This window comes from Trichomycterus rosablanca, chromosome 7 (assembly GCF_030014385.1).
Source record: "Trichomycterus rosablanca isolate fTriRos1 chromosome 7, fTriRos1.hap1, whole genome shotgun sequence".
In the NCBI taxonomy this organism is placed as follows: domain Eukaryota; kingdom Metazoa; phylum Chordata; class Actinopteri; order Siluriformes; family Trichomycteridae; genus Trichomycterus; species Trichomycterus rosablanca.
Genome location: NC_085994.1, coordinates 32100016 through 32112079, shown reverse-complemented (window position 1 = coordinate 32112079; position 12064 = coordinate 32100016). Strand labels below are relative to the sequence as shown.

At 43.3% G+C, this 12064-nt stretch overlaps 1 protein-coding gene across 1 annotated transcript in view; it reads left to right on the top strand.

The window, feature by feature from the left end:
- Nucleotides 1-12064, top strand: part of plxna3 (plexin A3) — a 292904-nt gene that overhangs the window by 22034 nt on the left and 258806 nt on the right. Inside the window, exon 2 of the mRNA XM_062999232.1 lies at nt 10262-11505. Within this exon, the coding sequence (XP_062855302.1) occupies nt 10321-11505 (1185 nt within the window). The 5' untranslated portion in view covers nt 10262-10320. The remainder of the gene's footprint in view (nt 1-10261; nt 11506-12064) is intronic.

Genomic DNA, 12064 nt, shown 5'->3' with positions numbered 1-12064 from the left:
GCCATTTCCCTCGCCAGGCCTCCTGTGAACCTAACGCAGACGTATTGTTTCCTCAGTCACCAGATCTCTCTCGTACAATGAGTCTACGACAGTCGTTAGCTCCTGAGTCAATATAGAGGCCTTGACCTGCTGGAAATTATTAGAAACAGAATCGTAGAGCTCACTGAATGATTGAATGCCTCGCCTAACTTAGGAAAACCCTTGACTTGCCAAAATATCCCGTTTAAACAATTGCCTGTGTATCAAATTTATGACAGACGGCAAAAGGGAAGGAAAAGGAACAGCAAATCTCAGTGTTTGCAGGAAGGTACAGCCATGAGAGAAATATTAAGATGATGTGCAGAGCATTTCAGACTCTGCCAGTTCCCATCAATCCTGAGCTATGCAAACAGTGCAGAGCTGTAATGTTCTTTGTCTTTTTTTTATCATATTTTTGTCTGCAGGTACAGCTGCTGATAGAGAGATTATTAAAAATAAAGACGTCCATCAACTTGAGCATTAGTTTAGGAAAAATGGTCATCATATGGATGGGTGACTGTTAAAGCAAGATGCCAGTCTGGAAATGCGGACTTATTTGATTATATAACATGCATTCAGCAAGTTCTTTGACATAATTATTGAGTCAGAAGTATTATTTACACTCTGTAAATGAATGATTCCTTTTGGCTGCTCCCGTTAGGGGTCACCACTACAGATCTTTTGCCAGTATATTTGATTGGGCACTGTTGTTATCCCGGATGCCTTGGGCGACACAGTGGCTCAGTGGGTAGCACGGTCGCCTCACAGCAAGAAGGTCCTGCGTCCTTTCTGTGTGAAGTTCTCCCCATGTCTGTGTGGGTTTCCTCCGGGAGCTCCGGTTTCCTCCCGCAGTCCAAACGTGTGCAAGTGAGGTGAATTGGAAATACAAAATTGCCCATGAACTGATTAATCTTGTGTAACCAGTAGCTACCTGTCCTGTCATGAATGAAGTGTGTAAAACATGACATTAAAAATCTAATAAAATAAAAATTTAATAAATATCCCAGATGCCTTTCCTGACATAAGGCTCTAATTCTATTTATCCAGGCTTGGGACCAGCACTGAGGGTGCACTGATATGTGTCTTCCTTCCTAATGTCTACGTTTACGTAATGCCATACGCCTTCTGTGATTGTGAGCCCAGCCTGGGACTCACAGATATAATCTTTTAATATTTAGATTGATAACGCAATCAGAATTGATGTTCATGTTTACGCCACTACTAGTTTTATTTATTATTATGGCCCATCTGTTTTCTATACAATTAAAGAAGCCACATTATTTAATTAAAATATAAAGAGTTCAGTTGAAATATAATAACTTTGTAAACTTCTATATCCAGATAGTTCGGATGTAGGACTTAAAATTGGAAAAACAAGGCGTACACATATTGTTTTTGCACTTTCCCTCCACTTCCTCCCAATCTAGTTGGTCCAGTTCCCCAATAGTACCTTCCTTCATTGATTCTGACCCCCACTTTGACTGCCACCTAATATCCATGAATCAACCGTCCCTCCTTTAGGCAACTAGACCAGCCAGCTGAGATTCGCAACTACAGCGTCAAAGAGGAGCCTATTCGACCCCACCCTCCCTCAGACACAGCCACCTGTGTCTGTGTGTGTAAGGTTCTGTGGCGTCAGTGGTACTTACCACTCTTCCCTGATGTCACAGAGCCTTACAGAGCTCAGTAGAGGAAGGCCTTAAATAATAGGCCTTCCAATTAGGGCGAATTGCCTGCAGCTGTGGGCTGGCTTACTTAAGCCAGCTCTGCACAGCAGCGGGTGTCGCACCTTTTGTCTGCTTTTGTTTCTTTTGTTTGTTTTTTCAGTTCTCTGGAGGCAGCGCATCCACGCTTTTATAGGCCAGACGGTATCCCCTGGTGGCATGTGCCATTAGGGTGTGTAGACTGCAAGGTCGAGGTAACATCTTTATTTAGCCTATTGCTTTAGCGTGGTGCGACGCCGTGCAGCCCTCGTGCTGCCTTTTCTTTATTCGGTTAGCGTTAGCGGTGCTGCTAAACAGCAAGCGATAGCGCTTGCAGCCGTATCCGCATTAACCTCTCATCTTAAGTGGTCATTTGGTTTCGTAACCGCTGGATGGCGAGGCCGTTAAGTGTTCGGCTCTCGCGTTAACATCCCCGGTTCGAATCCGCACTTCTGAGGTTGCCTAACTGATTTGTTCTGTTCTTTTCTTTTCAGATCGGCGAACTTCATTAGCTGCAACCTTCAGCGAAGCCACGCCGATCGCGTTCTTCCCGTAGCCCACCGCCGTGCGGGGGGCTATTGATGTCCGGGAGTTCTTAACTCCCGTGTCATATTGCTGTAGTGCCTTAGCGCTTTCAGCTTGGTGGGTCAGTAACTGCCTGATGGTGATGCCGTCAAGCGCTCGGCTATAACGCCATTACCCGGTTTACACCCACCGCTTTATTCTCAGCGATAGTGGGATTAGTAACTGCCTGATGGTGATGCCGTCAAGCGCTCGGCTATAACGCCATTACCCGGTTTACACCCACCGCTTTATTCTCAGCGATAGTGGGATTAGTAACTGCCTGATGGTGATGCCGTCAAGCGCTCGGCTATAACGCCATTACCCGGTTTACACCCACCGCTTTATTCTCAGCGATAGTGGGATCAGTAACTGCCTGATGGTGATGCCGTCAAGCGCTCGGCTATAACGCCATTACCCGGTTTACACCCACCGCTTTATTCTCAGTGATAGTGGGATCAGTAACTGCCTGATGGTGATGCCGTCAAGCGCTCGGCTATAACGCCATTACCCGGTTCATACCCACCGCTTTATGTTTCAGCGCCTGTAGGTTCAGTAACTGCCTGATGGTGATGCCGTCAAGCGCTCGGCTATAACGCCATTACCCGGTTCATACCTAGCGCTTTATCTTCAGCGTCTACACACACCCCCTCACCCGCGCTACGTTAGCGCGGTGGCAACACAACCGCTATGCACCGGCGCGACCCGGGTTCGCGCCTTGCATTAATCTTTGTTTTCCTTTTTCAGTTTTCGTTGCCTGCATCGCCCAGCGGTCTCCAGCGGGGTTCATTATTGGTTTTGTTTTTGTTTTGTGTTTTGTGTATAATTTTTCATTTAAAAAATAAAATTATTATTTAAGTTAATCTCCGCACTTGAGTCCTTTCTCTCCCACGTGACAGTGTGGGTGTCTTAAACCTAAGAGGTTAAGATCCAAGACTGTGTTTGAACTTTAAGAATTGAACTGATGAATCTTGTGTAACCAGTAACTATCTGTCCTGTCATGAATGTAACCAAAGTGTGTAAAAAATGACATTTAAATCCTAATAAATATATTGTTATGATCATGTCAGAATGGACCACATGGCCACCTTTTTACTATTTTGGAACAAAGCATATACATTGGTAATAATAGCATTAAAATACAAATATAATACAATATAATAAAATATAATACAACTCTGCTCTGGTAGAGTTGTTGCTTTGGCCTTGGTGTTGTAGTAGGTGTGAAAGGTGTGCAAAAGGAGAAGCTTCTAATTCTGTAAAAAGAGCCATTTCTTTTTTTTTTTCCTTTTTTTTTTTCTCTCCTTCTTTCTAATCAAGTGCTGTTGACCCTCATTACAAAAGTGGTGCAAAGAGACCAATGATTTGAAGTCCTTGATTAGATATACCACTGATCTTTCTCTCTCTCTCTCTCTCACCCACTAACTTGCTCTCTTTATCTGGCTTACCCTTTAATCCTAACATTTATTTTTGTATTTATATGGCAGAATGCTCACTCTTTATCACACTATTTTAATCATTTTGTTTGTCCAGTTTTCTTGAAAAGCACAGTTTCACGTTGTAGAATACAATTAGTCCACACGTTGTTAGATGGGAATGATTGCGCACGGTTTCATCTCTTTGATAACGCAGTGGTGTTTAATGTGCAGAGGATTGATGGGCTAGGTAGGCACCATCGCCTGCTGGTTTTACTCTCCGTCACCTGATTGATCTCATTGAGATGCTAATTCATCAGCGCTGTACAGTGATGGGCAGAGAAGCTGCGCTGGGTTTAAACTGGCACTGGAGGCAAAAGCTGTGTCTTAAATAGCACACAATGCAGTTTATTGGTATACTACATTGTGATATTTGCTGTTTTGTTCTAGTTGCAGTGGTGGGAACTAGGGCTGTCGCGGTGAAAGAATTTCCCCTTGCGATATTCAACCTGTCTCAATATCGCTGTATGAGGTGATATCACCATTTTTTTTTTTTTTTTTTTTTTGAAAATTACTTAATTAATCTGGATTTTAGAGTTATCTAAACAAGCTTTATTGTTAGGCTATGATTCGATATATTATTGCTTTATAATGACAAAGATGAGACAGCTTTAAGACCAATGAAATGCGTGTTTAATGTTAAATACAGAACAGAGCAGGGATGCGCGTCTTTTCTCTATTAAAAAAGGTTTAAATTTAGCTTCTTGCCTAGGCTAGATATACACTGTGAAACGAAAAAAAAAAGACTTTAGGCTAAATATTTTAAACGCACATCTAATCAAAATATGGTAAAAAAAAAATAGAATAAAGAATAAAGTCTGTAAGAGTTTAAACCTGCGTTATCATGCGCGCTAGAAGAACCAACATGTTCACCTGATGTGGTTTAGAGAGGATCTGAGTGGGGTAGTGATGTTCCCGACGTTACCGATGTTACACTAATACACACGTGTACTGATTTTGCATTCGACTTTACAGATCAAAGCAAGTCTAGCCTGGTTATTGCGCCACTATTAACTATCTATTTAGTAGGTATAATTAACATAACAATATAAACTACATTTTAAGTTATTATTCCTTTCAATACATTTTTATTCAACGAAAAAATACATTTAAATCATTTCAGCAAGCCAGCAAGAGAATATTTGCAGGCTGCAATGCCATATTAACCGTCATTAAGTGTTTTAGTACGCCGAGGCTGTTTGAATATAGTCTAAATTACAAGTATTTTATTGAGTGTGAACTCAATTTAATCATTAATAAACTTGCCTATAATTCCTGTTGCGATTGTTTACATTTTAAAACACAAAGCCTGACACTCAGCAGCAACGCATGCGAACAGGTTGCGGGAAAATGTCGCTCCTAGCTCATTTTCATTATGAATTTATTTAACATTTATTACGCCCGATTGTAAGCGTATAAAACAAGATGGACCTTGCAAAAAAAAAAAAAAAAAAGAGAAGAAAAAAAGAAAAAACGTGAATATCGCGGTGATGCGGTTGTTTGGCATGCCCTGCGGTTGGCTGGTCTATACCGCGATATTTCAAAATTGCGGTTAGCGCGACAGCCCTAGTGGGAACTGCTTTATTCTGGTCAGTGTTGCTGTGTGTTTGGTTCATTAGGCAAAAAGCAGGAAACACCCCACACAGGTCACCAGTCCTTCACACACCTACCTCGCCACCGTGCCACCCAGAGACCGGCAGATGGAATAAATTCTTGCTGCATATGGGTAACTGTGGGTCCGTTTTCCCCGAAATCACCTGGCACAATGTAGTAACCCACACCAGACCGGACGCTAATCCATACTTTTAGACATAGCCAATCATGTCTGTATGTAGATGCCCCACTGGTTGATAGCACTGCTGGGGCTTCGACCCCTAGATCCCAGCAGTAGTGGGCTATTGTAATTTACACCCACGTGACCCAAGTGCCTATTAAAAAAAAGTAATGATTTTATTTATTAATTGTCAGTTTTACCACCGCTTTTTCCTGGTCAGTGTCGTGGTGGGTGCAATTCCTTACATTTTAAATTTTCAGCATTTAGCAGGCACGGTGGCTCGGTGGGTAGCACTGTCACCTCACAGTAAGAAGGTCCTGGGTTCGATCCCCAGGTGGGGCAGTCCGGGTCCTTTCTGTGCATGAGTTTGCATGTTCTCCCTGTGTCTGCGTTGGGTTTCCTCCGGGAGCTCCGGTTTCCTCCCACAGTCCAAAAACATGCAGTCAGGTTAATTGGAGACACTGAATTGCCCTACAGGAGAATGTGTGTGTGTGTGTGTGTGTGTCTGCCCTGCGATGTACTGGTACCCCGTGTGCCTTGAGCCTATTGAAAAGCTGGGATAGGCTCCAGGTCCCCCCCCCCCCGTGACCCTAATTGGATAAGCGGGTGAGTGAGCATTTAGCAGACGTCTTTATCCAAAGCAACTTACATTACAGTTACAGTATACAGTCTGAGCAACTGAGAGTTAAGGGCCTTGCTCAAGGACCCAACAGTGGCTACCTGGCAGTGGTGGGGCTTGAACCCCTGAACCTTCTGATTACCAGTCCAGTACCTTAACCACTAGGCTACGGCTTCAATTTATTGGGCACCATGGACAGGTCGCCAGTCCATCACAGGGCAAACACACACACTCATTCCCAAGGCAATTTTGTATCTTCAATTGTCTTGGACTGTGGGAGGAAACCGGAGCACCCGGAGGAAACCCACACAGACACAAAGAGAACATGCAAACTCCACACAGACAAGACCCAGATTGCTTTGCCTGGAAATCGAACCCAGGACCCATTGAGCCACCGTGCCGCCACTAACAATTTTATTAATATTTTAATCATTGGCCTACTTCAGCAATTTGGTCAAATCTTCTTTCTTTCAGGGCAACTTTTAGAGCCACCCACTCTTCCAGCTGTGCCACTGTGCTGCCCCTGATTTTAATATATGAGAAATGACCCTTTATATCTGGTAATAGAGCTGATTGTAGATTATTACCCCGTAACCTACACAATGCAAGTCCCACTCATTAAAAATGTGCCTGTCAGTTCTGTTTTCAGGAAAGTAACTGCAGCATTGTTTGGCACGTTTTCCCTCCTGGCACCAGTTTGCACCTCCTCTGTGCTAATCAAATCACCTTGATTGCCACTCAATAGTATCTTTTACTCCTCAGGAAACGTATTACAATCCATCACCGAATTACAATGGGCAATTAACTCTGACTTCAGATTAAAAGTGGTGGCCCATGCACTGATATATAATCATTTTCCTGGAATACTTGCCCGTTTAAGTCACAAAACTCTGACCGTATGTTGTTTTTGCCTTAATTGGGGTTCGTTAGAGCTCGAAAGGCCAGCAGTGCATTAGCCTGATTAGCGCCTGTGCAATTTTCATATTTCTCGTCCGCCTCGGCGTGTAGGCTGCGCTCCAGTGAAACCGATTAGTTGAATAATCTGCCGTTCTTTTCCTATTCTATTTTTAAATCCACGGGTAAATAAAATGAGATATGATCTTGGCAGGCTGGAATTCATTTGTGCTGCCAGCGTACGGTCTTTGATTTACATCACCTCGGTGAAGTAAAGTTAATACCGAAACAGAATGACTTGGCAGTGGTTAGGGTGTGCGTCTCGCTGACCCAAATTTGAGGCTGGGTGCTGCCAGCAGCAGGAAAGAATGGGGGGGGGGGGGGGGGCTTCTAAAAGCTCAAACCGCTGAATCTGAGGTCTGTATAAAGGCTCATTCTTTTTGGGTGAGCTTATCCTGACCCTCCCTAACCCTCCCAGCTGAGAGAGAGAAAACAACACAGAGATGGTGAAAGACGAAAGGGGGGAAAAAAGATGGAGTGTGAAGGACGGGCGAGAGCAAGTGAGAGGGGGACAGTGAGATGAGACAAAGGGAGTGAGAAAATGAAAGGTGGGGATCTGTAAAGAGCACTTTCATTCCTGATGCTGGGCGGTTGTGGAAGTGGGGGCAGTGGGGGCCAGTGGGGGCAGTGGTGGTGATGGAGGAGAAGAGCAATGTGTTTGATCTACAATCCACTCATGTTAAACATCCTCAGCTGTTAATATAATACACCCCAGAAATCTCTTTCTACCTCCTGTCTCTCTCTCTCTGTCTCTCTCTCTGTCGCTTAGTCTTTTTTTGACTGGACCAATAGAAAAAAAAGGATTGGAATTTTAGGTACTCAAATACATAAACATTAAAAATGTGAAAGTCAAATAATCTGATCTTTTTTTCTTTTTTTTTACGAAAGGTTGAAATTGTCATTTAAATATTACTGTGATTTTATTTTTTTTATGTTTTTTTTTTTTAATTAAAATTATTTGTTGATCTTTGTCAGATATTAATATTAGTTTGTTAACCAAACAGAAAAGGGCACACAAACAAGTATTTCCCCCATATTTCATTTTAAATTCTGTCCAAGTTTACAGAAAATAGACAAGAAACACATTGCTTATACATACATTGCTTACACAGATAGATGGATGGATAGCTGGATAAATGGATGGATGGATAGATGGACAGACAGATAGACGGACAGACAGACAGACAGACAGACAGACAGACAGACAGATAGATAGATAGATAGGTAGGTAGGTAGGTAGGTAGGTAGATGGATAAATGGTCAGATGGAGGAATAGATAGATGGGTTTGATTGCATAAAATGGATGGATGGATAGATAGGTAGGTGGATGGATGGATGGATAGATAGAGGGGGTAGATTTGATATACTGGATGGATGGATGGATGGGCGGATAAAAGGACGGACAGATAGACATAGATGTGGTAGATTGGATAGATTGGATACACACTATAAAGACTTAACAGTAGAAATATAGGCAAGGACATTCACAACAACAAAACTGAATGGTTCCTTTATTTTGCATATAATGGATAACTGTAGCAGCAATCAGTGTAGTGTAGATGAATATATTGAAACTACTTTTCCTGCACATTCATTTAAAGTAAGAATTAAATAGTTATTACATTATTAAACACTAAAGTGACATGTGACGAGTATTGCACAATTCACATATGCATATACTTACACACACAAACACACAGCATCCACATACACCTATGGCTACATATAGGATCCTAAACAACTACTAAGGAAGTCTTCACCTCAGCAACACACCAACACTATAGTCACACCAACACTCTAACCAATATACACACAAGAAAAAAAAAAGGCAAATTGACCCCCTACTTTGATGTTTAAAGACTGAATCTATTATCCAGCCATGATAATAGCCATAGCAGCTGATATGGCATTAAGATTTAAACGAACAAACTAACATATAGAACCCTCAGTTTTTGGCTTCCACCTGCTGCCCCTGCCATGAGTTGTAGAGCCTTATGGCTCTGGGGACAAAGGAACTTAGCCTGTCCTTGGAGCAGCTCTGGGACAGCAACCTGTCACTGAACATACTCTTCTTGTCTCATGATGACTGTATGCAGGGGGTGACTATAATTCTGTCATTGTCATGATGGAGTGGAGTTGCTTTGCATTTGCACCTATTTGTGTCGCACCCTTGGCCCCCCCTCCATGTAGTAATTCTAAGTTACTTTTGCGATCACTAAATTACTAAGTTACTTTTGCTTGCATAGCCCCCTTCCTGGCCTAGGAGTGCCACAGACTAACACTTGTGTCCTCTGACACTCATACAAAGTGCTGCTTCTTTTACACCAGCGAGCGGTGGATTTAGTCGAATCGATTGGCATTGAATTAGAGTGGATTCAGTCGAATCAATTGGCATTGAATTAGAGTGGATTCAATCGAATTGATTGACATTGATGTAGTGTGGATTCAATGTCAAGCCCACACCACTGTGGTAAAGAGATGTTATTTTTCTGATTGTCAGTGATAGAAAATCCCACACATTCTCACACTTTGCTGCTGCACAAGTTTAGTGTAATTGAGTTTAAAGATGTCTATTTTTCCCAATTTAGTCGTCTCCACCCCCCACTTTCCAGACTACGATCTTGCGGCTAGTATTGCTTCATCTCTAGTCCATTTTCTTACAAACCTGATTTAACTCATTTGTGATTGCAAAATCTGGCTAAGGGAGAACCAATTTCTGGACAAGAGTTAAAGTACTCTAGGCAGTGAAAGAGAATACCCTCTGTAAGTTTGTCCTGGCCCCTTAGGACTGGTTGGGTGCTACAATCTAATTAACAAATGCACTGTGGATTAGCATTAGCAATGGCCGTAAAGGTTTATTAGCCATACATTGAGTTAAAGGAGTGAGAGTGACTAGACCCGGCATTAACAGAAGCCACTCAATCAATACTTCCCCGCCTCCTGAGGCACCCTTACCCTAAACCTACTCCCTCACCCAGCTGTCCACTCCCAGACATTATTGCCTTTAAATGAGCCATAGACAAAACAGATTTTGTAGTGCTGAAGTTATTTTCTCTCTTCTTGCTTAATGTAATTAAACTTTTAAAGATTACTCTATAATGTAGCTGAAATAATACATGTCCAAACTAATCCATACGTTTTTGTTTTTTATCTGCAGACATGAACTACTGAAACTGCGACAAGAAGAAAATCTGTAAAAGCTTGAGCTTCGGAATCATGGCGCTCTCCTGGTTGTTGACATTTTTTGTTGGATTTCTAATAAAGACAGTTGCACCGATCCCCGTGACCCCGTCAGAGCAACCTCTGGAAACTGGGACCTTCCAGGTAAAGGATACAAGCCTGACCCATTTGACTGTGAATCGCAGGACAGGTGATGTGTTCGTCGGTGCGGTGAACAGGATCTACAAGCTCTCTGAAAATCTGACAGAGCTTCGCTCGCACCAGACCGGGCCTATGGAAGACAACGCCAGGTGCTACCCCCCACCCAGCGTCCGAGCCTGCGGCCACAAGCTGGAACCGTCGGATAACATCAACAAGCTCCTGCTGATCGACTACGCTGGCAACCGGCTTGTGGCCTGTGGCACCGTCTGGCAAGGTGTGTGCCAGTTCTTACGGTTGGATGACTTGTTTAAGCTGGGCGAGCCTCACTTGCGCAAAGAGCACTACCTGTCGGGGGCTCGAGAGGCGGACGGCATGGCAGGTGTTGTCGTGGGCGACGACGACGATCCAAAGAGGAAAAGAAAGAAAGGAGACGCACGTCTTTTCATTGGCGCCGCCATCGATGGCAAGTCTGAGTATTTCCCCACACTGTCCAGCCGCAAACTGGTGGAAAATGAGGAAAGTGCCAGCATGTTCAGCCTGGTCTATCAGGATGAGTTTGTCTCCTCACAGATCAAGATCCCTTCAGACACGTTGTCGCTCTACCCCGCCTTTGACATCTACTACGTCTACGGTTTCGCAAGCCGCACTTACATCTATTTTCTCACTTTACAACTCGACACCCAGCTCACACAGATGGACGCCACCGGCGAGAAGTTCTTCACTTCCAAGATCGTCCGCATGTGCTCCAATGACACAGAGTTCTATTCCTACGTCGAATTCCCGCTCGGTTGCACCAAGGATGGTGTGGAATACCGTCTAGTTCAGGCTGCATACAAGCACCGGCCTGGCAAGATCTTGGCCCAGGCTCTGGGTCTCTCCGAGGATGAAGACATCCTCTTTGTGGTGTTCTCACAAGGCCAAAAGAACCGGGCGAATCCCCCACGAGAGACGGTGCTCTGTCTGTTCACCCTCCATCAGATCAACCTGGCCATGCGTGAACGGATCAAGTCCTGCTACCGCGGCGAGGGGAAGCTGTCTCTACCATGGTTGCTAAATAAGGAGCTGCCTTGCATCAACACGGTGAGTGCTTTTACTCACTCCTTTGTTTATTTTAACCAGATGAATGAGTGGGTCCAAACGTCTAAGGACGTATTTGATTTATTATTCAGCTGTTATTAAAAATAATTGAAGATCAACACTGTGTAGTCACCGCTATCATACTGCAGTACTTTTTAAATTATTAAGTGATTGATTTAACAAACTCATGTTCACGCTGGCCCACTACCGCTGGGTCAAAGTGGATTCTAAGCCAAAACTGAAAACAATAATTACAAGAGGATAACACCCTCCAATCAGCACCTCAGTTTGTAGCAGTACAACACAATGATGGCCTGTTCAGGGTGTGTTCCTGCCCTGTGTTCAGTGTCTCCAGGTGGCCCCATACCCACCACTAATTAGAACAAGGTACCTGCTTAATGTCCAATACATTAAAAGAAACTCTCACACAAGATAATACAGAAATAATAATCAAACTCTGTAATAATATAAGTAAAAAACCCTATAGGCTAATTAGAGCAGTCAGTCTACCTTCTGCATGGTTTTTAAAAGGTGGATGGAAACTGGATTACCTAAAAACAAT